General features: G+C 36.7%; 8 protein-coding genes and 1 long non-coding RNA gene across 12 annotated transcripts; 4 read left to right on the top strand and 5 right to left on the bottom strand.

Annotated features, from left to right (window-relative positions):
* Window positions 1-70: 70 nt before the first annotated feature.
* Lysrs (Lysyl-tRNA synthetase) lies at window positions 71-3,347 on the top strand. Of its 2 annotated transcripts, none has more exons than XM_076818457.1 (8): window positions 71-222; window positions 695-836; window positions 911-1,360; window positions 1,442-1,687; window positions 1,770-2,192; window positions 2,277-2,470; window positions 2,551-2,713; window positions 2,771-3,347. In XM_076818457.1, exons 1-8 carry the CDS (start codon window positions 188-190, stop codon window positions 2,876-2,878), a joined length of 1,761 nt encoding a protein of 586 aa, XP_076674572.1. In that variant the 5' UTR covers window positions 71-187; the 3' UTR covers window positions 2,879-3,347. The 2 variants fall into 2 exon arrangements, with proteins under 2 accessions (XP_076674572.1, XP_076674571.1); XM_076818456.1 differs by lacking the exon at window positions 71-222 and adding an exon at window positions 352-620.
* Window positions 2,980-5,010, bottom strand: LOC143372347 (deubiquitinase OTUD6B). Its single transcript, XM_076818464.1, has 4 exons — window positions 4,716-5,010; window positions 4,171-4,585; window positions 3,882-4,101; window positions 2,980-3,805 (listed from the first exon to the last, which is right to left on the bottom strand). The coding sequence occupies exons 1-4, from the start codon at window positions 4,783-4,785 to the stop codon at window positions 3,620-3,622; spliced, it is 891 nt and encodes a 296-aa protein (XP_076674579.1). The 5' UTR covers window positions 4,786-5,010; the 3' UTR covers window positions 2,980-3,619.
* Window positions 5,011-5,322: 312 nt separating this feature from the next.
* Window positions 5,323-11,057, top strand: Med15 (mediator complex subunit 15). Its single transcript, XM_076818455.1, has 12 exons — window positions 5,323-5,531; window positions 5,700-5,787; window positions 5,985-6,036; window positions 6,111-6,305; window positions 8,892-9,151; window positions 9,236-9,394; window positions 9,468-9,586; window positions 9,692-9,774; window positions 9,866-10,027; window positions 10,124-10,409; window positions 10,486-10,588; window positions 10,664-11,057. The coding sequence occupies exons 1-12, from the start codon at window positions 5,470-5,472 to the stop codon at window positions 10,991-10,993; spliced, it is 1,899 nt and encodes a 632-aa protein (XP_076674570.1). The 5' UTR covers window positions 5,323-5,469; the 3' UTR covers window positions 10,994-11,057.
* Window positions 11,058-11,610: 553 nt separating this feature from the next.
* Window positions 11,611-12,742, bottom strand: LOC143372349 (mpv17-like protein). Its single transcript, XM_076818470.1, has 3 exons — window positions 12,485-12,742; window positions 12,277-12,408; window positions 11,611-12,195 (listed from the first exon to the last, which is right to left on the bottom strand). The coding sequence occupies exons 1-3, from the start codon at window positions 12,740-12,742 to the stop codon at window positions 11,938-11,940; spliced, it is 648 nt and encodes a 215-aa protein (XP_076674585.1). The 3' UTR covers window positions 11,611-11,937.
* On the top strand, window positions 12,619-14,410 carry LOC143372351 (uncharacterized). Its single transcript, XR_013086287.1, has 2 exons — window positions 12,619-12,752; window positions 13,315-14,410. It is a non-coding gene; the product is annotated as an uncharacterized LOC143372351 (long non-coding RNA).
* On the bottom strand, window positions 14,204-16,665 carry LOC143372346 (transcription factor E2F5). Of its 2 annotated transcripts, none has more exons than XM_076818462.1 (7): window positions 16,408-16,665; window positions 15,978-16,087; window positions 15,591-15,861; window positions 15,290-15,513; window positions 14,938-15,047; window positions 14,819-14,866; window positions 14,204-14,741 (listed from the first exon to the last, which is right to left on the bottom strand). In XM_076818462.1, exons 1-7 carry the CDS (start codon window positions 16,513-16,515, stop codon window positions 14,632-14,634), a joined length of 981 nt encoding a protein of 326 aa, XP_076674577.1. In that variant the 5' UTR covers window positions 16,516-16,665; the 3' UTR covers window positions 14,204-14,631. The 2 variants fall into 2 exon arrangements, with proteins under 2 accessions (XP_076674577.1, XP_076674578.1); XM_076818463.1 differs by having other exon boundaries at window positions 16,411-16,665.
* A 110-nt stretch (window positions 16,666-16,775) lies between these two features.
* Window positions 16,776-22,519, bottom strand: Taf2 (TATA-box binding protein associated factor 2). Of its 2 annotated transcripts, none has more exons than XM_076818449.1 (19): window positions 22,291-22,519; window positions 21,917-21,971; window positions 21,681-21,844; window positions 21,386-21,602; window positions 21,065-21,303; window positions 20,749-20,970; window positions 20,465-20,678; window positions 20,144-20,395; window positions 19,865-20,073; window positions 19,548-19,787; window positions 19,216-19,465; window positions 19,000-19,140; window positions 18,731-18,921; window positions 18,451-18,662; window positions 18,162-18,381; window positions 17,933-18,086; window positions 17,697-17,861; window positions 17,450-17,623; window positions 16,776-17,377 (listed from the first exon to the last, which is right to left on the bottom strand). In XM_076818449.1, the coding sequence occupies exons 1-19, from the start codon at window positions 22,332-22,334 to the stop codon at window positions 17,132-17,134; spliced, it is 3,609 nt and encodes a 1,202-aa protein (XP_076674564.1). In that variant the 5' UTR covers window positions 22,335-22,519; the 3' UTR covers window positions 16,776-17,131. The 2 variants fall into 2 exon arrangements, with proteins under 2 accessions (XP_076674564.1, XP_076674565.1); XM_076818450.1 differs by having other exon boundaries at window positions 18,451-18,657; window positions 18,744-18,921.
* Window positions 22,520-22,643: 124 nt separating this feature from the next.
* Window positions 22,644-24,343, top strand: LOC143372063 (uncharacterized). Its single transcript, XM_076817894.1, has 3 exons — window positions 22,644-22,901; window positions 23,138-23,293; window positions 23,378-24,343. Exons 1-3 carry the CDS (start codon window positions 22,876-22,878, stop codon window positions 23,802-23,804), a joined length of 609 nt encoding a protein of 202 aa, XP_076674009.1. The 5' UTR covers window positions 22,644-22,875; the 3' UTR covers window positions 23,805-24,343.
* Window positions 24,344-24,376: 33 nt separating this feature from the next.
* Window positions 24,377-25,985, bottom strand: LOC143372062 (neuferricin). Its single transcript, XM_076817892.1, has 4 exons — window positions 25,330-25,985; window positions 25,121-25,261; window positions 24,797-24,983; window positions 24,377-24,736 (listed from the first exon to the last, which is right to left on the bottom strand). Exons 1-4 carry the CDS (start codon window positions 25,646-25,648, stop codon window positions 24,547-24,549), a joined length of 837 nt encoding a protein of 278 aa, XP_076674007.1. The 5' UTR covers window positions 25,649-25,985; the 3' UTR covers window positions 24,377-24,546.
* Window positions 25,986-26,272: the final 287 nt, after the last annotated feature.

Here is a 26,272-nt window from a genome sequence, read left to right as displayed (position 1 = left end):
ATATAAATATAACGAAAGAGAATGTTTCGAGAAAAACAAGGTTAAACCAGCGAGTTAATTAAAAATTAGAATAATGCGCGAGCGAACCACAGCCGTTCAACGTCAATAATTTATTTGAGAGACTAACCTGCACTTTGCATGTTTACCAACCGACACGAAAGAATCCTTACCACTGAACTGTACCAACATGGCCGACACTACGAGTGAAAAATTATCGAAAAAGTGAGTAAAATAACAGTAGCGAAGGAAAATTAGATGTTTGAGCTTGTTTTTTTATGTCTACGCGAAGTTATCTCTTATCTGTGGTCATAGTTCTAACATAACCTACATAGATCAGTAACGGATGTCACGGTCTGGCCATCCACGTTGTTTTGTGGACCGCTGCTCACGTGGATGCGCTTTTCTCCATCTACTAGATAGTAATACGTTGTCAAAATCTATGATTAAATGCATTCATTGTATACAAATATACATAAATAATTTATATAATAGCGACGATAGTTTTAATGAAATATGCTGTGCAACATAACCAAAACTTTTGTTGGCGTGGTACCGTCGGTAGTTTTTAACACAAAGCCAGTAAAATTGCATCAGATATCCGTACGTCGTTTTCACACGAAGTGCGTACGACTTAAGGATTACGTTTGTTTACGTAAAAGATAAAACCTACCCCATGCTCCAATCATGATTCCAGTGAATTAAAACGACGTCTGAAGGCGGAACAGAAGTTAAAAGAGAAGGCTGAGAAAGAAGCTAAGGTGCTAACTGAAGTGGCAGCTAAACCAGAAGTCAAATCTCCAGAGAAAAATGTTAAGGAAGAGGAGATTAGTCCAAATGTGAATATTTATGTTACAATATGAATATAATATTCTTAAGTTGATCATTCTTTAAAATCCCGCTGTCTCTCCAGGAATATATCAAGCTCAGGACAGAAGCAGTTAACCACCTCAAAAGTACGAGCGACAACCCATATCCACATAAGTTTCACGTATCGATATCATTGGAGAACTTTATTGAGAAGTTCAGCAATATCTTGAAAGATGGAGAAGTATTAGGGAACGAAGTACATAGTGTTGCTGGTCGTGTGTACGCAATTAGGGAGTCTGGTGTGAAACTTATTTTTTATGACCTCAGAGGAGAAAGCCTCAAAATCCAAGTGATGGCCAATGCTAGGCTTTATGCCGACGAAGAGAAGTTTATCCCCGATATTTCTAAAATAAGAAGGGGTGATATTATCGGCATTGTTGGAAATCCCGGTAAAACTAAGAAGGGCGAATTTTCTATCATGGCGCACAGTATTACTCTTTTAAGTCCCTGTCTGCATATGTTGCCAACCCTTTACTTTGGATTGAAAGATAAGGTACGAAAGAACGAAAAGATTTTCGTTCTCAGATACGCATGATTCACGAGCGATAACAATTATATTACTTTAATAAATTAGGAAACAAGATTCCGCCAGCGTTACTTGGATCTGATATTAAACGATAAAGTAAGGAAAACGTTCCATGTGCGAGCAAAAATAATCGCCTATGTCCGTAAATTTCTTGATGAACTTGGGTTTTTGGAAGTTGAAACACCAATGATGAATATGATCGCTGGTGGTGCCACAGCTAAACCTTTTGTTACGCATCACAATGAATTAAATATGGACTTGTACATGCGTATTGCTCCAGAATTGTATCTGAAAGTAATAAATACTTTTATATAATCGTTATTACTAACTATTGCGCATAGAAATTGTCCTAACGCATCACTGCTTCTGGTTTTAGATGCTGGTTGTCGGCGGGTTGGATAGAGTGTATGAGATTGGAAGACAATTCAGAAACGAGGGGATAGATTTAACACATAATCCAGAATTTACTACTTGCGAATTCTATATGGCTTACGCGGACTATAACGATTTGATGTCTATTACGGAGGATATGATATCTGGAATGGTGAAAACTATACACGGTAGTTATAAAATAATGTACCATCCAGATGGGCCAGAGGGAAAAGAAGTAGAAATTGATTTTACTCCACCTTTTAAACGTATATCAATGATGAAAGCGCTGGAAGAAGTTTTAAAGGTCAAATTACCTCCGGCGAATAAATTGAACACGCCGGAAGCGATTCAAATGCTTAGCGAACTTTGCGCTGCACATGAAGTTGAGTGTTCTCCACCGAAAACGGCAGCTAGGCTGCTGGATAAGGTAAGGTTACATCGAAGCTTCAACATCAGGAGTTATTACATAACATGTATTCACCAAATATGTACATAAGCGTATGTTTAACAGCTCGTTGGAGAGTTTATAGAAGAAGCCTGCATCAATCCTACGTTCATCTTGGATCACCCACAAATTATGTCTCCACTAGCGAAGTGGCATCGTTCTGAGGCAGGTCTTACGGAACGATTTGAATTATTTGTTATGACAAAAGAAGTTTGTAATGCCTACACAGAGTTGAACGATCCTATAGTACAAAGAGAGAGGTAGTTGATTTCATTAAAAAATTTACGTTCATCGTGATTTGTCTTCTTAAATAAAACCAATTTGTTCGACGTCTGTACAGATTTGAGCAGCAAGCTAAAGATAAAGCAGCTGGAGATGACGAGGCACAGTTAATTGACGAGAACTTCTGTACTTCGTTAGAATATGGTTTACCACCAACTGCTGGCTGGGGGCTGGGTATCGATCGAGTCACTATGTTTCTTACAGATTCGAATAACATCAAGGTAACTATTTTTATATAAAAATGAAGAGCGTGCCGTTGAATGTGTATATGTTTCTAGGAAGTGCTATTATTCCCACAAATGAAACCAGATGATCCGAATAAAAACAGAGAAACGAATGATGATAAAACACCAAACGATAGTAATGCAACGGACGTGGATAAATGAAACAAGATCTGATACCGCGATCTTAACTTATATATCAGTGTGGAAACTGTTGGATATGAGTTTAAAAAGTAAATAAATTTCACTTCCAGAAACTAATAATAAGCCTCAACATTTTACCATTTTTATTTCGTTTCGTGTACATCGCTTACCATCAAAATGGTATAAATTTACTAAGAACACATCAGATAAGTGGTAAGAGTATATTCACGCATACATACAATCTTAATATATCTTCTGTAACAAATTCTCTTTAAATACTTCATTTGTATTTAAAATAAAAATTTCATTATAAAAACGTAAACCATTATTAGAAATAAATTAATATATACATTAGAACTTTGGAACAAGCAAGCACTGAATAATAATGTGTACTTGCAATTCGCTGGCAGCTTCTTTATATTGTCAAATATTATCAGTGTAAATAAATGACAATTATTGCGGTGTGCAATAATCGTTTAAAAAAAACAAAGGAAGACCCATCGATTTATATTACATTGATATATTCGGTCTAACTTGGTATTGATAGAAATTACTGACTTCTTTTTTAATTATGCAATTAGTCAATGTTACCAGAGAAAAGTTCAAGTATTAATTTAATGTGTCATTGATATGTATCCTAGACACTTGAATTCTGGCAGCTCTTTGAATGATTGGTACATTTTATGTTAGCAAAAAGGCTTAAGAAATTGCATGCTGAATTTCTTCCTTACGTATATTAATGAAGCGTAATATCCAGTTTTATCAGCTTTCCTCCTCTGTGACATAGTTTGTAACAGAATTGTAATGAGCACCCAACTCGTACATATGACGATGATAGGTCAATATCATCTTTTTATCATTATTGTAGTCGCTTCCAACAACATATGGAGCCCCCGATGCTTGAATAACTTCTATCGGACATTTCAGTACATGGGACAGAACCTGTAGCTGTTGTAGGCGAAAGTGATTTTATAAGTATGATTGTTATGAGCTTTGTAACATGCGGCATTTAATGTTTGCTCACCTCAATGGCACCGCCCCAAGCGCTTGTATCCGCCACATCATTGCAATATTTCTCATACTGTTCAGGGGAAAGAATATCATCAGAGTCTGGATTGGAAATGAATGGTAAAAATTCATTCATATTTTCTTTTAAGTACACAGCAGTCTTTGTTCTAAGCTCGTGAAGAGTCAATGGAGTCTCTCGAATGATTTTCAGCTGGTGCGCGATTGCGTTATACAGACTGTAAAAATTGTAAAATTAATATAAACATATAAAGGTTGAACGAACAATTTATGGACAAGCATCTTACCAATGGCCATCGCTTGGAATTTCATAAATCATTAGACCACGTTTTTGTAGGATTTTTTTTATGGTTTGTATTTCTACGTTTCTCTTCCCAAAAACATTTAACGCTTCCTGTTCTATTATTTTTTGATTGCGCTCCCTCTCCGCACTTGCTTTTTTATCCCTTCTCTTCTGCGCTTTTGAAACTCTGTGCATCGGTTGCTCGCACTGTTTGTCATTCTTTGTCTCTTCGTTACTATTATTCGCCGAATTTTCATTCTCGGTATTATTAATGTTAAGATGCGCAACTTTCCATCTGTCCGACTCCTCTTCCTGCTTTTTTTCTAAAGCTTCTTCTAGATGGCTGATTTCCTCGGTAACTTCCTTCTTCTTCTTCTTGTCACCCTTACAAATCGACTTCTTCAAAATTTGTATTTGTGCTACAATTTAAAATATAAGAATCGAGGAAACATATTTTATAAGGTAATACTATAAGAATTTGTATTTATTTAATATAGGGAAATGAAAAGGAAAAAAGAACTAAAGTTTAGAAATACTTGATTCAATTACCTTGTAGATCTTTTCGTTCTTTCTTATGTTTCTGTAATAATTCGTCCTCTTTTAACATCAACGCTGCCATTTTAAATTTAGAGGTTATTTAGAAAATCATACATCTGTTTTAAGGTTAAAGAGGGATAAGGCATTCTCATGAACGATTCTCCATATTTTATGTAAAGTTAGGTAAGCCTCAAATCCTGCCCTTTTGACTTAAGCCGAATATGTAAGACACTAATTTCGCAAAAGATTTTATATTATATTAATCATATGAAATTAATTACTTAACTGCTTTTAAGGCCGGTATTCATAGTCGCTACTTATTCTTAAGCAAATGCTTAAGCATTCGGCATCCTTTACAAGCTACTAGGTTAGTAGAGGATGCTGCATGCTTAAGCATTTGCTTAAGAATAAGTAGCGACTATGAATACCGGCCTAACGTTGCTGATTTTTAATTCGTAACTTTTTGCGCAATGTTTTTTTAATACAAAACTATAGCCTATATCGCATTAAACGATATCTACCGCCATAAAACAATGAAACAAGTATCGTTTTCATAGAAACCTGATTACGGAGAGACTATTTACATTTAAATATATCTTTATATATCGTAAACCGTGCCGTAAAGAAAGAACAACCTACAGTTGCGTTGCTTCAAGTTGCTTGTAGGTGTAGTTTACTGCATACTTGTTTATAGTCATTTAGTTACTTCAATAAAGGAGAGTTGCGAGTTGATTTTTACTGTTGGGTTCGTTATTAAACATTAAAAATGGCAACAGACGAGAATTCTTGGAGAACACAGAGCTTTCGACAGAGCGTAATTGCAAAAATGTAAGTTTATCTGCATTAATAAAGTGTAGATGGTGAAACACTGTCATCATTAGCATAATGATCCTGTTAATACAAAGAGATAATGATAAGGATTCATACAAAAATCATCTTTACATGAAAATCAAAGGTATACAGTAATTGGATAAAGGTTTTGTATCTTCTACACAGAGATGAAGCTGTTCAGATGTCTGGAATGCCCACAACAAAAAATAGTATTGACATGGAAAATCATGTTTTCCAAAAAGCAAAAACTAAGGTTTGTTATAATCCTTTTTTATCCTTCTTCATAATGTCTTAGAAGAAATTTATAATATGTCGAATTTCTTGAGGAAAAAAAGATCCAGCGGTGTATACTTTTTGACAAACCACTAAATTAACATCTTAATTTTCTGTATTGGGAGAACTTATTGTTGCGTAACTTCATCTAAAACTTGTTCTAATCTTTTGTTGCAGGAGGAATATCTAGGTTTTGTAGCCAGGCTGATCCTACACGTCAGAGAACTAAGTAATATATATGTTTAAGTATACGTGCATAGAACTGGAACTATTAATTCCTTGTAATGTATGGCTTATTTTTAGATAATAAGAAAGGTGCAGGGGGTGCTGCTTCAGGCACACCCGGCTCTGGGAATCAAGGAATGCCGGATCCGATCGGTGCGTTACAAACATTGGCGCGTCAAGGAACTGGCAACAATCAGATGATGGGTATGAATGGACCAGGACCTAATCCTCAAGGAATAATCCAACAACCACCTTCAAATACGGCTACAAATCGTGAGTCTATGAATTCACAATAGCACTGGATGTTTTTTAAGAAATGATTACATTTTTGTATATCAATAAGTAACAATATAACTGTCAGCGGAAAAGAAACCACTTTAAGAAATAAGAGGAAGTACATATTACATATTACATATACACTGCACTTTGTGCATGCAATGAAGGGTGCCTTAAACTCTATTTTTGTTATTTTTATATACATATATATATATATATATCTGTAGATAGATTAAAAAATCAGAATATTTGACATACTTTGTCTCTATATTGCCTTTCCAGTGCAATAATGACATGGCTGCAAATTTGCAAATTTTCAGATAAATACGTTACTAGTCTCAGATGTATCTAATCTTTCCACAATCTTCGTCTCTTAAAAAATCACTTTTTTGCGGTTACGTCATTGTTGCACTGGAACGGCGATATATTTGTATAAGTTTGCTTCACATTTTCAATGAGGAAATGCATGTATCTTTAAGTATAATACTGAATTTATCATTTTGTATATTACAACATATATCATTATTTCTAATGGCATTTTATACAGTGTCTGAGAGCACTGCCCAGGGTAGGACCCCTCGCGCCTGCTTCCCTTTCCAACCGTTCCGTCCCGTCACAATGTTCGCGAGGAATATGCAGCAGTACTTCGCAATTAGTAGCATTGGCTCGCTGCGGCGACGTGTGTCACTAATACGCACGTCATGTGCAGCTTCATAGATGTCTCTTTAACGTCGCACCCGCGCGTATCTCGGACGACGCAAACGCGAGTGGGAGAAGCCCACAGAGCACGCGTACTCTCGCTTGGACAGCGCTAAGAAGTATTTCACAACAATAATATGTTTTCACATTTCCAACACTTGAATGTCAACAATACATAAAGAGGTTACATACACGTTAAGAAACTAAGCAACATAGTAGAATAATACTTAAGGTCAGACATTTATTTTTTGGAAAGAACTGTCTCAAAGGTATAAGATTTAAAGAATCTATTATGTGCAATATTGTGAATTAACAATTCTAATGGATACTTTTATTTCATAGAGGAAAGAAACTCAACCTAATTATTATTACTGGAAAAATTGAAGAATTGTCTTAAAAATTTCACGCGTGCCAAATTTATAAGAAAATTACAAGGATGTCAAAGTTTACTAATTTGTATTACTCACACTACGAGAGTTCCACAGAAAGTGAAGTTCTTTACGATTCAGATAATTCTGATACACGTAACAGATTGCATCAATCACCATCTCATGCTGCATTTTACCAGTACATTCATGATAGAAATGATGCAGAAGAATTGCATAAGGCATGGCAACATGAATTACGCGAACATGCAGATCTTGCGCAAGAGGTCAAAGAGCAGTGTGGCATGGCAGTCAAATTACAAGATAATCGTGTATGTTATATTTATAAACCTACCATTAATGAAACTCATATACCAGGCATCAAATTCAAGATAACGCTTGAATATATTAAATTATTGCGCAAATGGTACGTCAGTTCAGGGCATAGCCGATTGCCAGACTTAGCGCAGTTTCATATCAAGATGGAAAGGGGTGTCTACAATCCTATTGAAACATGGGTCCTTAGAAAAGTACGCAAGATCAAGTTTTTACTGGAGATTTTTGTACACAGATTAACATTTATATACCAAGCTATCGATAAAGTGAAAGAAACTTATAATGATATAGAATTTCAAATAAATGAATCTTTGAACAACGTAAAAGTATTGCTAAAAGAAAAGGGATGGCCGAAAAGCTTGGAACAAATGAACTCTGAAGATATTATTGTTGTGGAGCTGGCATTGGATGAAAATATAGAAGTTGAGAATCTTGAATATGAAATACTATACAATGCAGTAGTATCGAAAGAAGCAAAGAAAATGTACATAAATACGCTAGAAGAGAAATTGAGAACGTTTTTTGATTTGCCTTTAATGGAAGCATTTCAGGTATTTCTGAATGGAGGAACTACCATTGAAAACGAGAGTTTTGACGAATAAACATTATTACCTTAATATTGTAACTTATCAAGATATATTAAGAGATTATAGATAATGTCTATTGCAACTTTATACTTGAATTTAGGCAGCAGGAAGATATTTTCTTTATTTATGATGCATTTATGTAATTCCAAATTATATCTTTCAAAGTATTATTTACCTTTTAGTTATACAAATGAATTATATATTAAAATGAACATATAGATATATATGTATATATTTTGTGAAAAATGTACTTGTATCTTTTTGTATGTATAAGATGAGGTGTACAATTGAGGAAGGGGTAATCTTCTATTGCAATAGAATTTATTTGCAAACGTTGACAGCAGCGGTATGGTCCAAGTAATAATATTATGGACAAACTGTTTGAGAAAGTTGAACACGATCACGTGTGTATTCAACAAGTACTTGCTAAGATGAAGATTCACTGCTTTCTGGGTTGTACCTCGAATTACAATTGACCCTGCACGAATACTCTACTGCAATTACATTAAAACTTAAAATAAATTTTTGTAGAATGATATAACTAAACGTTTATGGACAATGAATAATTTATTTTGTACTATAATTTCATCTTTTAGTATTACAAAGTTTAAACCAACGTCCTGGACAACCTATGACCATGCAAAGTATGCAAAATAAAATGCAAGGGATGGGTATGATGCCTGCCCAAGCTAATGGTCCAATGAGTCATATGGGTCCAATTCAGACGATGCAGAATAATGCAATGTTGACACAGATGAATCAAATGGGACAGGGAAATATTCCTCAACAAATGAATCAAGTAGTACCCAATCAAATGGGACAAATCACTACTGGACAAATGCAGCAAAACATGCAGGTATGTATTTATTTTGGTAAAGCGTGTACTTCTAATTTATCATACTAAATTTAGAAGTAACTAAGAAATTATGTTCTCTTTCAGACTCAAATGCAAAATCAATTGTCCAATCAAATGGGTAATCAAATTGGCGGATCTATAAGCGGAATTCCAACCAGCATGCCGCAGCAGATGAGCCAAATTGCTCCAGGGCAATTAGGTCCTGCTCAAATGCAGCAACAATTAAGTCATATGCAAAGAAAGGTACACAGGAATGAAAGATTGATGCATCAACACCAGCGTTTTAAGGCGCTAACAAGTGTTTATTCTATTTTAGCCAGGTGAAATGATAAACACTGGATTCCCAGGTTCTCGGAACGTTACAGCAAATCAGTTTTTACGACAAAGCCCATCACCATCGGCTCCAAGTCCAGCTGGCTTAGGTGCACCGTCAAGGTTATTATCTTAGAACACTTGTTGCAAACATGTTAATGCATTCTCATATAAGTATTTCGGCATGTATCGAAAATTGAAATTATAGTTAAAAAATTTACTTTGCAGTAATCAGATGGTAGCATCTCCTGCGTTAGTTCCATCGCCAAGTCCACAACATGCTATAATGGCAGTGCCACAACGATCTGTGGGTATGTTGAAATTATTTGCAACATAAGGATTACCAATACCAAATTGATTATCGCGAATGAAAATTCTAACAACGAATTCGTGTTAAATAAGGCATGGCACCGTCTCCTAGCAGTTCTTTAAACACACCTGGAGGCGTAGGAGCTACCCCAAGTCCACAGCAGGAAGATCATGCATATAGAGATAAAGTTAGACAATTGAGTAAATACATCGAACCTTTACGGAGAATGATTGCAAAAATGGGTAACGATGGAAGTAAGTAATTCCGACACTGGCATTGATATTAACACACGCACGCACGCACGCACACACACACACACACAACCATTTACATATTTCTTTATTTCACAGATGTCGAGAAATTAAGTAAAATGAAGAAACTGCTAGAGATTTTATCAAATCCTAGTAAACGTATGCCGATGGAAACACTACTGAAGTGCGAGGCAGTTCTCGAAAAAGTGGACTTCAAACGTAGTGACGCTAGTGTAGGACCACCTGTAACTACTCTGAAAGAACATCACTTCTTCAGTCCACTCTTGGAAGCAGTAAGCACGCACCTCCAAAGTCCAGTTGTAAATCACACGTTACAGCGTACTTTTGGTCCATGCTTAGAAGCTTTATTTGGTCCAGAAATAAAGTAAGTAATATTTATGTTCGTTTACAAATAATTATATTACAAGGTGTTATTAATAAAACATTACCTATGCAAATAGGAGTTTACCGCCGCCACTAAAGAAGCAAAAAATAGAAGAGTCCTCTAGCGACATACCGGACGTATTACAAGGAGAAATAGCTCGGTTAGATCAACGGTTTAAGGTAATTTATTTGCCTTCAAGCTGTCATTTTATCTAACGCACAAAACTGTAATTACATTTTTATATTTATTTACAGGTCAGTCTTGATCCAGCACAACAAAATGGGTCAAAGTGTATTCAGTTGATATGCTGGCTGGATGATCGTCATCTTCCGTGCGTTCCGCCAGTATCAGTCACGGTTCCCGCGGATTATCCCTTAACACCTCCGCGCTGTGTCATGGCACCCCACGAATATGCCACGACATTCCTCTGTGCTGTTCAAAAAGCGTTGAACGCGCGTATAACAAAGCTTCCGCGCCGTTTCTCTGTATCTCAATTGTTGGACACTTGGGAAATGAGCGTGCGACAAGCTAGCGCACCCTCGCAAAGCCCTGTTGCCGCTAGCACTGTATTAATGGGTTTATAGTACGTTCTTATTTGCTAAATATTTTATAACCATGCAGTAGTTATAGATGAATATAGATGACATATACATGCGTCTGTTATTTCTACATTTAATCCGCCCTGATCGAGTAACTATATCTGTAATATTTACATTTTTTCGTGTACAATTATAATCATGATTTCAATTATGTGTTTATTTCTGTTTATGTATATACGGAGAACAGCGGAAGACTAACATCGTACGTCAGCCAGCTGCAATAATTTTCAGAAAAAAAGTGCTTTGCAAATTAATAATTTTCAAGTGTTTATTCTACTGAGAAGTTAGAACCGCCGCACTGGGATTTGAACTCCCGACCACAGCAAAGTGGGAAACGGTACGTCATGGTGGGGGTATGCATTTGTCCCACGTACCACGATGCTGGCATTTCTGGCATCACTGTGCATTTCCGCATCAGTGTTCATGACTGTTCATGACCATGACGCACATTTCGAGAGGGGAGTTTAGTTCACGAGTGGCATCGCTAGGTGCCAGTAGCGAGACATGTTGAATATCAGAAAGAAGCGATAAATCCTAAACACTAAATAAGGAAAAATACAAAAATTCATAGAAATATGAGGATAAATATTGAATAACAGCTGTTTAACAACAATTAATTTATTTTTACTAACAATAAATATAAGTTATTGTCAACAATAAATTCGCAATAAATATTAAATTCGACGAAGGAACACTTTTTTACATACGTTCATGATTTCCATTTTCTTTTCATGATTGCATCGCGTCATTAATTTTATACTCTATCTACTACAATATACAGACACATATTGCACACATGTACGTACACTTGTGTTTTTCAACTCATCTTGCACTGCAAAGGACAGGCACTTGAATTGACCTTCTCATGCAGCATAATAGATTTTATGTACAATTCAATAAATTCAGCTAAAAATATTCCCTAAGAACGTTCATTCTATAACAGGTACTCGTTTACTTTGATCTTCTATTTGTACAAGGGTTTCAACACTCAGACTATCTTCATGATCTTTGTGTTTCGTATTACTGTCATTTTTTAATGCTTCTATTCGCTTCTGTTCCAATGCTTTCATGTAGGACAAAAAAGACGTCCAAATTAAACTACAAAAACTTACATAAACTACGCGATTGTGTTCTGGGATTAGGAAGAAGTTGATAGTTTGTAGTACAGGCCACACGCAGACACCAATCTGAAAATGAATTATTTTTACATCGTTTACTATATAGATATGTATTATATATATATTGCATGTATAGCGCATAAAGTTTACTTTGTAGGTGGGCCAAAACTTTTGTTTAACTTCTTCCACACATTCTGCTACTGGTTTCAGTTCGAGTAAGTTCATACCGAAGAAGAAACAGCACATCGCAGTAGGACTATACGTGACTTGTTCGATTAAAGCCTAAAAAATCAATTTCACCGATTATTCATATAATCCACCTTATATAGAGAAACGGCTGTAACGAATAATATTATACTTTGGTAATAGCAGATTTGAGATCCGATTTTGGCCAGAAATGCGAGGAGCATCTTATCCAACAATACAATGTCGGGGCCACAAAAAATCCACCATACAAGCTGAATCTCAACGCTTGTATGTAATTCAATTCCTCATTTCCAGCAAGCTTCTGTTGCAGTAGACTTCCTGTTGGCCATATGATAGTGTAAGAAGCCATCCCTCTTACAATCGGATACTTTTGCGATACCTCGCGGAATTTTACAAAAATAACACGCATTTCTAATGTCGTCACTGAAATGCAAGCAAGTTTATTTATACATAAAATACATGTCCGAGAAAACTCATTGCAGGATTTCTCTAGAAGATTTGCGACAGAAACCACAAACGGATCGAGCGAAACTTAAAATTTTAATAGACAATCAAGACTATGGTTTCGTTTCAAAGATTTATTTGTCTCAGCATATGTATTACATCATTATATAGCTTCATTCGGAAATATTTTACAAACTGCACGCAAGCTTTTCCCGTGGCGCGTGACAGATCGGTTCGGACTGAGCGATGTAGCGCGCCAAACAAGAGAGCGCGTGTGAGCGCGTGCAATCGATGTTTCAGAAATAGAGATGCGCTTGCCTATGTATACGCTACAGTAGTATACACGATCGAGAAACATCACTCAAACTTTTTGTCAACCGAATTGTCATGCATTTTTGTGGCCGTTCTATTTATCGATTTCGCGTATTGATGAATTATCGAGGGGGGGCATGAACTCGTTAAGATTCATGATGTAATACCTTCGTTGGGACGTGTACAGTGCTCGTTTCTTTCGTTCCCTGCATTTTACTCGCTCAGCGTACCTTTTTTCGATCGGTGGGCGAAACGTCGATCTCGTTAGCTCGTTACCGCGGTCTGTTCGAACGTGACGCGAGGAAGCTCGCTGCACCGCGGATTCGTATCGTATGAGATGTCGGCCCCGCACACTTGACACATCTGGAAATGATTCACTACTCCGGAAACACGCGCATACTGGCAAATGGCTGAGGTGAGACTCGCGGGACTCGCGGGACGACGCGCGCAAATCCACCAATGATGACGAAACTAGTCGATCCATTCTTATCTGTCCTTGATAATTTCGCGTCTTTCGAGTGCAGTTTTTCCGCCAGTTTGATATATCATGCGAGTCACCACGCGTCGCCGTTCGATTACGTATGAAACGGTATCGATAACGATAGGTAACGAGAGGACAAAAACATTGTTGGAATGTGTTAGATGTCGGTGAAATTGAACAAGGTGCAGACCGCTGTTGAATGTATAATCCGTGAAGCTTAAATGGGTCGCGATAAGGTTTAAAACAAAACGTTTGCCGATTAAAATAATCTGTATTTGTATTTGTACAGCGAGTCAAACTTTCTAGAAATGTGGTCTTCTCTTTCGAGTGAACTATGGCAGTCTTAGTCTTTTCGCTTGTACCATATTCTCCGTTTAAACTTTATTTCTCTTAAATAACTACAGTATTCACAAACTTAATTAAATGTCATTGAATGCAGTAACGAACGTATAATGTATATAGAAAGTGGATTGTAAACAGCATCCAAGTACACGCGTACTTGTATATCACCCTATCGTGCAGTTACGATGGCTCGAATGATTTTTATCTGAATTTGTGTACATAAAAGAATTATGTAGTTCAATGAGAAATCTGTGAACGTCTATAGAAGCAATGTTAATTATAAACACAATATTCATAAAAATATTTAATTCTTTATTATCATCCTTATATGCGATTGTTATAAATAAAAGACCTGATGCTTTTGTTTCGTATGCATATAAGGCTCGAATTTGTAAGCAAACCTACAGAAATAAATCACATCGTAGATTACAAAGAATCTGTCAAAATTACCTATTATTATATCAAATAAAGATCCAACAAAATCGACTGTGTAAACAATTCTCCTTTTTTCTTTCTATAGTTCTGCACTATTTTTTCTATTTCTAACAATAAAAAAATACTGCATGTATCCAATGATCATTATCCACATCCATTCTTTAAAATTATATACACAGAACAGCCTTCAGAAATTGTCAACAAATTTTTTTTCTGCGATCTTGCACATTATTGGCACAGTCTGATCTATAAACCATCCAATCGTTTAGCTCATAGCATATTACTCATTTTGCTGTAATATCGAACAAGTCAGAAATCCCTTCGTTTTCGCTAAGATTAAAGTGATAATCCTTCTCGTTGGGCGGCGGGCTTAATCTAACTAATGGTCCGTAAACTGAAAGCAAAGTTTGCAAGATGGCAAAGGTTATTATTACCGTACGTTTGTCGAAAGATCGTAATGTTCTTACTTACTGTCGGAATAAAATTGATCGAATAGTTCTAAATCCTTTTGGACGATATCTGAAATCACACAGTGTAATTAAAAATATGATATTTATTATACTTACACCATAAGAGCGTATGTTATTTACCTGACGTGCTAACATCGCGAAGCACAATCTTCGCTTCTATTAGTTCGGCGTCATCTTCTTCTTCCTCGTCAGATATGACAGGATCAGGTTTGCTAGCTCCTTTTGGTGGCCTGAAATTCAAAGAGGACTATGCAACATATCGATAGCACCACAAGATACGCGTGCAAGATAACGCTGTATTGTATGATCTATACCAAGCAAATAGATTTCTCCTTAACATCTATTTATCCCCTTAACAAGATCAATTATTAATTTATTACTATATGCTCTGTGCAGGTCAAAAATATTATCTTACTATCTCTGATGCGAATAGAGCAAGTCGCTTTATTTCTCTATACCCTTCTTTCTTTACCTTCCGACTCTTCTCTTTGGTTTAATATTACTCTCTTCTTTCTTCTCCTCGTCTTCCTCTTTGCCCCTCTTTGTGCCCTTTGCTTCCTCTTGCAGTCGCATCTCTAGTATCTTATTATCGTACGTTTTAGCTAAGTCTGGTTGAATCATGTAGACCTTAATCTCTCCGGAATTACTTTTAAGAAACATTTCATAATTTATTTCTTTTTCGTCTTCCTCCGAGGTCTAACAGCGGAAACATAAATATGATGAAATGTATATAAAGCCACGTGCATCTTTCCAGCTTTAAGAAGACACGATACCTGTGATATATTTGGTACGCTTAATTCTGTATCAGGAGGAGCTTGAATTCCTAGTACAAAATCATCGGGAAAGTTTTCTTTCACATCTTCGTACGTAATGTACGCGTACTTTCTATTAATTAAATCATTCTCTATATTCTTTATACTCTGTTGAATCCATTGAGTGTGCATATCCAACAACTGTTCATGGTCTTCCAACTTTTTAATTTCATCTTTTAGGTCAGTCAACTTCTCACCAACTTCTTGGGTGTTACAACCTGGGCCTGCCCCTCTAGTGGAGTATTTAAAACACCATGTTACATCAGGAACGTAGGAATTAATTTTAAAATAAATACAAACGGTGCAAAAAGAAGATATATAACAAATGATGAATACGAAAAAACGTACTTCCATTGGATGCTATTTTTACTTTTCTTCTCAATGAGTCCGATACCTTCTAGAACGTTGGTAATGTCATAAATTCGTCTTTTCTGCCGTACTTCTAAAATATCGGCAGCCTAGAATACCATAAATTCTATATTGCATATTATCTGATATAATCGCGTCTGATCGTTCTATCCTCTTTTTAGGTTATGTAGGATAGCACGTTGAGATGCGAAAGCTCGCAGCATATCAGCCCTGTGACTTTGAATTGGGACGATCTGCAGGGTAGAAGCGATCTTTTCAAAGGAAATATTAGCAAAGTTGTGGGAATATTGATTTTAGCGTAACTTATTTCAAAATTCCCGCAAGCTAGAAATGGCGTGTACGCCCGCGACAACTTAACCTAGCAGCCAGGTTAACTTTTTATATCAAACGATTTCACGATGGCACTTACTACTTTTAAATCGAGGACGCCGTCCTTCGCTTTCTGCAGTAAAGTGACGAAACGCGTAGTTAGCAGGCCGAGAGACTTTTCAAATCTGCTCTGTTGATTATCTGCCATTCTCGAGGTCGTTGTCAAAATTTTCAAAACTCACTACTCCCTTCGAAATTGCCGCAACACCACGGACGCCATCCTAGTTAATGCGCCGCAAGTATTTAAATATGAGCGCGTGTCTCTAGTGTCGATGCAGCGTCGAGATTCAACGTATACAGTATTTGCGTGTGGTTACCGTTGCATCCTTATCCAATTACATTCCTCTTTCAGGTATCTGGATAATTGCGAGTGAAGCGGAATTAAAATAAAATCATATATTTCATATCTTCCAGTCGTTCGAAATTAATTCACTATATTTTATTTTACATATGACTTTTTCATATTTCTCGATTTCTCAATGTGGTCTTTCATATAAAATGTTTATACAACTTGTGGGACGATGTTTATGAAATCAAAATGTTTGGTCTACAGTGGTGTGTCTTCCTCAACAGACAGATTAATAGAAAAAGATATCTTATATCAATATTACTTAAAAAAGACTGTGTATTTACAGCTGTTGATGATCAACATTTTGATTCGTGATATATTAGAATATAGATCTTTAATTATATAAAAATTATATAAGATATCAACAGCGTTAGCCGTAAAAGACTATACAATATAGAATGATGATGATGATATATTACGGAAAAATAAATTCGTTAGTAACAGTCGTTGCATCTGGACTAAGGCTGGAACTCGCTGAGCTTAATGTTTCTTCTTTAATCTTTACATTAGACGAATCTTTACTCTTTTCTTTCTCCTTCTCTTTCTCCTTCCCTTTATCTTTGTCCTTATCTTTTTTCTCTTTATCCTTACCATGTTTATGATCATGCTTGTGTTTGTGTTTATGCTTGTGCTTCTTCTTGTCTTTCTTCTTCTTCTTATTCTACAAAGTGCAATTATAGACGTAAACTACAAATAAAAATTACTGAGGAAAGCTTTCAGCGGCATCATTTACCTTATTAACAGAATCGCTTTTCTGCTTGTGCTCGTCTGTTTCTTTTTTAAACATTCCTGGCTCAAAACCTATTGGTCCCGGAACTCCCATGATACCCGGCAGCGAAGCAGAATTATCGCTGTAGTACTCCGACTTTACTTTCCCTTCGCCCGGTGCGGGAGGGGCGCGTTCGTCCTTTCCAACGCGCAAGCACAAATTAGTAATGGGAAAGCGAAATGTACACACATTTTACGACAATATGCCTCACATTAGGTGCCTGCTTTTGCCGTTTCGCTTCGGGAACATACTCTACTGGATTCGAAGGTCCTGGAACGTCCCTACTAGGAGAGGACTTTCTTTTAGCCGGCCCGCTAGTATTATCCACTTCCACCACTGGGGTTTCGTGTTTGATATGCGGTACAGTCGGCTTCATCTGAAATATACACGATTCGTGCTGTACTTAATTAAGATCTCCGCTTCAGTTTCTCCGTGATTATAACGTACATCTTGTTCGGGGCTTTGTGGCCCCACTTTCTTCGGTTTAGTTATAGCAGCAAGCTCGGGGATAGGAAGGCAGAGCGGTCGTTTCGGGCCATACAGAGTGTAATACAAATCGACTAAATCGCACCGAATTTTCGGATCGTGGGACAGCATACCGCTGAAACGACGAATATGTTCAATACTCTTACGGAGGAAATTGAATTGCAGAACAGAATTGAGTTGGTCAACGTACTTAGCTAAATTCCATATACGGTCCACTAATTCACAACGATCCAAACGGTGCTTGTGCGCTCTTTCGAACGGCGGATTCTCAACCATCAGTCTCACTAGTCTGTGTCGCACCCCAGGATGTGGATCGACTTCGATCATGTCTAACAAGAACTCCATGTCTTCCCACTTGCCATCCACCCTTGTGAAGTCGACTAATGCGTCCAACGCTGCAATTCTGACATCTAACGTAATATGAGAAAGGTGTGTGAATAACATTAGTGTTTACAGGTGCACGCGTCGCAGGTGTATACCTATAAATTGCCCATACGCAGCGTACGCTCTGAAAAGGTGAGGATTGCTCGGAAGGTGACCAAACTTTTGTAAAATTCGTATAACTTTAAGGCAGGCGACACTAACTGTATACTTGTAGCAGGGCAGTAATTTCTCCAAATTTAAATTTCTAGTGACCTCCTCTAATATCGCTTTGGTGTCAACCGATAAGGATTCAGCAGTAATAGCTGTCCTAAAAGAAAACACGTTAAACATACAATTTCGAAAATGCAAAATCTTCATCCTTGGTATTTATCATACCCCTGCTGTATACTTATTACTGGCGTGACAGTAGCTCCGAGTGCCTCAATTAAAGCCGCTCTGTAATAATTGTCCGAGTATCGGTTTTTACTATTATCGTTGTACTTAAATAAATCCATTAAAAAGGCTAAAACTTCCGGCGGACATATACCATGAGTATTGCGCAAGCCTGCCATTGCTACGGGTATAGTCTGTAACCATGAAGCGCAAAGAAAATATAGAATATAGATCGCGAAGTATTAGTTTGCTTTAGAAGATCTTATTTCAACCTTCTGCAAGAAGTAATGCTGGAAATTCGAAAAGTTGTTCTGTCTAATTATTCGTCTACACGACGCCGATCCAAATAATTTTCGAAATATGGCTAACATTGCCGGTGGACCTGCCCACGTTGCTACCATTGCATTTGCTACCTAAAACGTCATATCTAGCATAAGTATAATTCAAATAACTGTGAAGTATATGTAAATGGGGAAAATTTAACCGACCTTTGTTAAACAATGTGCGGCCCGTAATCTAACTTTGTAATAGCAGTGCTCATTCTCGATGGTATCAGTCAACGCTAGGCGAGTAGCAGGTGTTGCATGGTTTTGTAAAGCTTGTATAGCTTCCAATTGCGCAGTCACGTCCCTTTCGTGCCTTAATTGATATTGCCACTGGTAATCCGGTTGTTCAATTTGAACAGCGCGCATAAGCGTCATTTCGGGATCTAATCTTATCCACAGCACAGGAGAATCGCTGTAAAATAAAAGGAGAACTCGTAGCGAAAGGTATTTTTGTTAAGTAAACATAGGCAGTCTGGTAACGAAATAACGCTCACTCCATAGCAGATAGATCCATGTCTACTTCTTCCCCGGTGCACAGAGGAATCTTTTTCTTTTTATTCCTCCGACTTTTACTATGACACGTTATGTCCGCTTTCGCCACCGTGCCTTCAATTTGCAAAGTGTGCTTGAAAGTACCATCTAATTCCTGGATGTTCACCAAAAGTGGACCCACATATTTCCTAATTCCCCTTTGATGTGTAATATCTTGCCTAATTTCCAGCTCCACGGTATTCCTATATAACGTATTTCATATTACGTAAATGATTTGAGTCGAGCTTAATGATCATTTCAAAATTCTTAGTGTAAATACCTTTTTCTATTAAATACAAAACTTAAACTAAATTTTGCGTGCCCACCAGTTCTGACCCATTGGTCTATAAAAACTGCCATGTCTTTACCCGTGACGGTAAAGATCGCTTTCGTAAATACATTTGTACTAATTAACATATGGGACCACAGTCCGGAATCAATTTTCTGTTGCGCAGCGTTCGAAGCAAGGGACAATTGTTTATTGAAAACCTGAAAGACGGTGGAATAAATTTTAATCCGCCCAACGAGAATGGAATGGAAGTTATTTAGTATCCTGTACCTGCAGGAGCAATTCTAGACCAATTCGATGCTCTAACATTCTAATCACTAAATGCGCCTTTTTACGCAGCACTTCGATATACTTTGGAGACATTGTGTGTAGATTTCTTATCGGGAAATAGAAACCAGGATCTGGAGCTCTTGGTGCAGGTGTCGGCGTGTTTGCTGCGATAGGTAATGGAGCTGGCGGCTGAGAAGGGTCTAATATTATGCCTCCAAACTGCTCCTCGTACTTTACAACCCCTTGTAATTCCTATCAACATCGATAATGTTACGCCACAACGAAGCCACGTGATATATGGAAATGATAAATCTTACTGACCGATTGAACCCATTCTCGGTATTCGTTATTTCCGAAACATTTTTTGGCATATAAACCAGTTAGATATGTCGATATACCTTTAGGCAACCACATATCAGACCAATTCTGCATGGATATAAAACAACCAAAGAATTGTTCTGCTACAGCTTGTGCCATAGCTTTTTTCGTAATGTAAACTTGGTCGATAATTGCAGTAGAATGTAAAAGATTTGTACTAGAAGTGAAAAATGTGATTTGTACAAATAATCGTTTAGACACCGATATTACTCGGTAATCGTACTTACTTTAGGATACTCATAGTGGCATAAACATTGATATCTTCGTCTAGTTCATCCACAAACACTTGCTTATAACAAGAATAAGGATATCTGTTTGATAATGTTTCTTCATAGAATTCGAATGCCTCGTGCATGTACTTCGCGGATACTTTCAACGATGGTAGCAATTGCGGTAAACAGAAATGCGTTACTTCGTGCATATATGGATCCACAAATATTTCAAATGGTCTGAGAAGTGTAACAACGGCGGTTGTTAAAGTTTATATTAATAGAAAACTTCTTGTTTATCGTGAGTAGAAGATTATTAATCGAAACAGCTTACCCAACTGCAAGTGCAATGTTTGGGGCGCATGCTGGTGTGTTAAGAACATAATGAAACGTTTTCCTTCTTAAATCCGGGGTATATACAACCTCTACAAGATCACCACAAGATATAGCAGTCATGGAATCATCGACAGTGAATTCTAGTCTCCAAGTACATGGCTCGGCGAAGCTATCCACGCATGGAAACCATAGTCTCGATGAATTTTCATAACTGTATGTGTACATATGCGCGCCTCTCTGAAGAAAGAATACAAATATTAAAGTTACAAGATTTTATAACGCAATCTGATATAGTGGATTTCTGTAAAACTTATTGTACCTCAGCCAAAGTTCCTTCACAATTTGGTACAACAAAATGTACGCCACCTTGAGGCTGTTCTAAAGAAAATTCGATGCTAATTCTCAAACTTCTACCTTCGGCAACTAAATGGGCTGCATCCGATGGAATTTGCACAACCAATTCTCCTGCATTATTATCTGGATCGACCCTTTGTGCAGCTGCTAAATGCATATTTGAAAAGAATTCCAACGATCGTCTACAAGAATAGGTATCGTTATATATAAATGCTCTTATCCATTAAAAATGTTACATGTATTTGTAAATAACTACTTACTGTTTGCCATCTCCTTGGCAAATGTCTAAAAATGGATCAAAGTATTGGAAAGGCGCCTCGTAAGTATCGTTTAAGCATACTCTGTAAATTCTACATTGCTTCGCGTTAAGTTTCACGAGCCTTAATGTCTCCCTAAGGGGAACAATTGTCAATTCCACAAATCCCTGCGCAAAGAGGAGATATTTGTGATACAAAAGATTGCGAACATTCCAGTGAAGAACAATTATTACACTTACGATAATGCTCTTCCTTTGAAAACTTATGCCTGTGAGACTCACTATTTGGTGAGCCGTAAAATAAAATGAAAGCGTTCAGTAACAATTGATATCATCGATGAACAAGACAGAAAGTTACATAAATGCTTTTATTGTTACGAAGAAATTACATTTAATGTCATAGAATAATAGAAATTGCAAATATGGAGGTGTTTGTAAATATAACCTCAATACAGAAATTGGGAAATGAAATTTAAACGATACACTTGTACATTTTCTTACAAATACTTCGTGATCTACTATATAAATAATCGGGTACATCTACGTGAAACTTTCTTTGGTAAAATGTCAATTATAATTAACGTCTCTGTTTACGGATTCTTGAAAATACTTATAATTTATACGGTCGGCTATTATCGGCCGTTCTTTCTTTCTTCATGGTTCCATTTATGCACTTTCACTGGTTCGGCTTGGAAAACTTGTGACTCATTTTTTATTCCGCTCAAAGTTAATCGCACAAGTAAATATTCGTGACATTTCTAACATACTAAAAGATACTTTTCATGTGAGTACTATTGGAAATGAGTGTGAGGACGCGGTAGTTGATCCCTGAGAGTCGAGGGATCATCCCTCCATTTTCCTCCATTTAGTCATTGGTTACTAATAGTTAAGAGCGGTGGCTTCGTGGGAAGAGAGCTCTGTTATTCGTTACAGCTGAGGTTAGGTAGAGCCAGGTAAGGTTGACACAATGAAAGAACAGCCAATGGCCTCTTGTTTATAATTGTTTTTGATGGTATTGTGTTGTATTCAACTTTCTCCACTACACAAGTAGTACTTACGGCAAACGAAGTTTATTGTATATTGTAAATAGTCGACCAATTTCAAACACGAGAAAAGGATCGTGAATACTGATTATGATTTAAGTGAATGATACCTTTGAGTAACTTACGATAAGACCCGTTAATATTTCAGTTCTACAAATGGATGGAACGGTATCTGAAACGACGTAAGTTTTTTTTGGGAAATTCTAGGATTTAGACGTTTTTAATAAATAGATATTGTGTGAATATTTGTATATTGTAGGGCCTATAGTTAATGTTTGTCTTTTGATAAGTGGATTGGAAAAGAAATTTCGTATCAAGGATATTCAAATTGTTGCAGGCAATGCATATGGATATTTTTCAATTGTGCAACTTTGAAAGATCTAATTTATTATTAACGCACGTCATCTATCTCTTTCAGGAAAGTAAAGAACGATGGAGCAGACACTAGTTTACCCGCAGTAGTGGCTAGTCTAGAAATGCTGACGGTGAATACAAATTTAACACCTTTTGAACATAAAAAAGTAAAGAGGAGAAGAATGTTTCCAAATGTTGCGAGTGAAATTCTGAATAGAAGGTACAATAATGTTTGTGATAATACGTCGTACGTAAAATAATGATAATTTCATCGTACGATATATTTATTTATGTGGACTATTAGATGCAGTTTGAGACCAAGGAAGAGAACATGTTCAGAAATGGAGACTGATAGCAATACAAAAGCACAAGGGGCGGAAAAAGAAGTAAATGTTAAGGAATATTATTTGAATAAGAATTTAAAGAAACGTTTAAATAACTTAGAAACGATTTATGAAGAAAAGGACGAGGGCAGTGATAGCGCCATGTACATGAGCGTGAAAAAATATAAAAGAATGATACAGTTCGATGCGAAACCTTCGGACATTAAGATAAAAAAGAGGAGAAGAAGAATTAAGAAAGTATTTGGATCAAAGATTAGCTTTAAACGAAGATGCGCATCTATGCTACTGTTGGTTGATAAACTAAATAGTATAAGAGCAGAATCTCCTTCAAAAATGGAAAACGAAGTAAAAATAGAGGATATGAAAAATGTTGAAATTACAACATAAAATATTATATAAAATGGCAGACTACTCAAGGATACCATTTCTTTTTCTAATGAAATTTCGTGGTTTATTTAGGATACTGTTTTCCAATCTCTTGTATGGCTATTTGAAATTCGCACAAAGAAGTACTTATGATAGTAGCGATTGTGCATCGAGGGGACACGAGTCCTACAATATATTCTATAGTACATTGCGCCATTAGAAAATACACGAAAGAGAAACGTGAAAATAGGATACAAACTGTGCTACGAGTTCACTGATATTTGAATGTGTACTTCACGACTTACACAGTAAGACCAGCAATTCCTTGAGAAGAATTTTCATACTGGAATAGTATTAAATCTATGAAGATTTAAACTTATTCCGCTTACTCGTGTACACATTTACTTACCCATTTTACTTTAAGGGCATTTATATCGTATTCTATTTATATAACATCGCATATTATTTGCATATAGTACATTTATTTTTGCTGTATTTTTTAAGAACGTTAAAACGCGCATTCGTATTGCACTGTAACGCAGGCTGATAAATTTTGAAAACCGCAAGAACTGGATAAAATTTGTTCCACGGGATTCTTTTCTATAAATATACTATATTTTGTATCACAAATTATGTACAATATTTGTTGTATCAAAATATATAAAGAATTATTAACTTTCAAGTCGAGACGGTAGTTTCATAAATGCACGTTACGAAAGATAAAGTCAAGTATTTACACGAAATTGTGTAAACATTGCTTCCGCTATAGATTATCTGTTCTTATAGCACATTTTATAGAAGTCTTTGGGCATCCGGCGTATTCTCTCAGCATACCTTTGCTCTCCTCGTATTCTTTACTGTCAAGCTTGACGCATGCGCACCTACGTTGTTCAGAATTTGGGGATTCGAATAACAGTCTTGGTACGCCTATCCAATCCCTTTCTATTCCTCCGCTAGCGAAAGGAAATTTTAATAGCACCATCCAAGTGAAATATGTTTGTACAGCGTGTTACCTTTTTTCTGTACACCATACTACAGTTCCGGAGTCTGGTTTCCATTCTACGTTACAGGGTGGGAGCATCCTTTTTCTGTGTTCCTCTTCAGATTGCTTTTCCTTAGCCATTATCAAAATTCTTTGTACATTATGAGATTCCTCGGTGGGAGTACCATCTTCGTTATAATATCTACCATTTAATTTTCCTACGTGTAAAGGAACATGTAGAGTCAGAAACAAGATGGCCATTGACGATATTTTATTATGTGCTAATTATTTTCAGATACGTTTGTATGTTTTTTTCTACGAAATATCATCTTATGCCAAATGGTGTTAAAAGTACCCTTATAAATATAGTTTTCATTATAGAATTGTACCCAGTCGTTCAGTGCTTTAACTTGGTATACAGATAACGAAGAGATGTCATCCGTTAAGCCTTTATCATCAAATTCTCCTGTGATAAAAGCCAAGGATGCATCACGACCTAGAAACATACATAGTTCGTACAGGGTACAGACATCATAGGCGATATAATGTTATCGCAAGCTTTACCAATAAAAGCATGATAAGTTGCACCAGGCCCGTAATGCTTTGCACCCTTTGTGACGTCAAATACTTGGCCCAGTATTGAAATGTATAAACCATCTTCCAAATTTGTATATTTTCCAAGCTCAGTCCGTGTAAATACTCTCTGCTCCACCTTATCTTTTGCAATCGAATCTGGCTTTCCATTTAGACCGTGATAAATACTATCAATAAAGTTTAATCCCTTTCGCATGTATTTAAGCTTTATTTCGTTCAAATAATCGTTTGAGTATAACAAACATATAGACGCGAATAGAGGGAATAGCCAAACATACTTAGAGAACATATTTCTGATAATAAAATTATTACGTTTGCAATACGGATATTCTCTGTAGCAATAAAACAGTTTAATAACAAAGAGATTCGGAAACTATATAAATAATATAATTGCTTAAACTGTCATATCATGAATTCTTGAAATACATTTAAGGCAACGATCACGACATGAATGCAGTGAATATTCTCAACTATCAGATCTATTTATATGTAAGTATACTCTTAAACTTTTTAATAAAACTTCTTTGCGAAAGGAAAATCTAATGAAGAACAGAAAATGAAAAAAGCTGTCATTTAGACAGGTGTAAGAATACTTTCGGAATAACTTGTTGCGACATACGGAGCGTTGTGGGGAAACCGCTCAGGCTTGTTTTCAGTGGGGGAAGTTACGCACGTCCACGCATGCGCGTGATAACACCGCAACGTCAAACCAATCAACACCAAGATGGAAAACGATGGGAAACGATACGGAGCCACCGTCAAGTCAAATCAACTAGCCAAGGGAATCGGTTGTCGACGCTGGTTGGCTGCGGCCTCACTTGACTTGGCTAGTTGACTGGGCTTGGCGCTGGCGTCGTTTCGTTTCCCATCATTTGCCATTTTGGCGTTAATTGGTGTGACGTCACGGCGTAAT

Source organism: Andrena cerasifolii, chromosome 8 (genome assembly GCF_050908995.1).
Source record: "Andrena cerasifolii isolate SP2316 chromosome 8, iyAndCera1_principal, whole genome shotgun sequence".
In the NCBI taxonomy this organism is placed as follows: domain Eukaryota; kingdom Metazoa; phylum Arthropoda; class Insecta; order Hymenoptera; family Andrenidae; genus Andrena; species Andrena cerasifolii.
The sequence above is the reverse complement of the archived record's forward strand: the minus strand, read 5'-3'. Positions and strand labels throughout refer to the sequence as shown.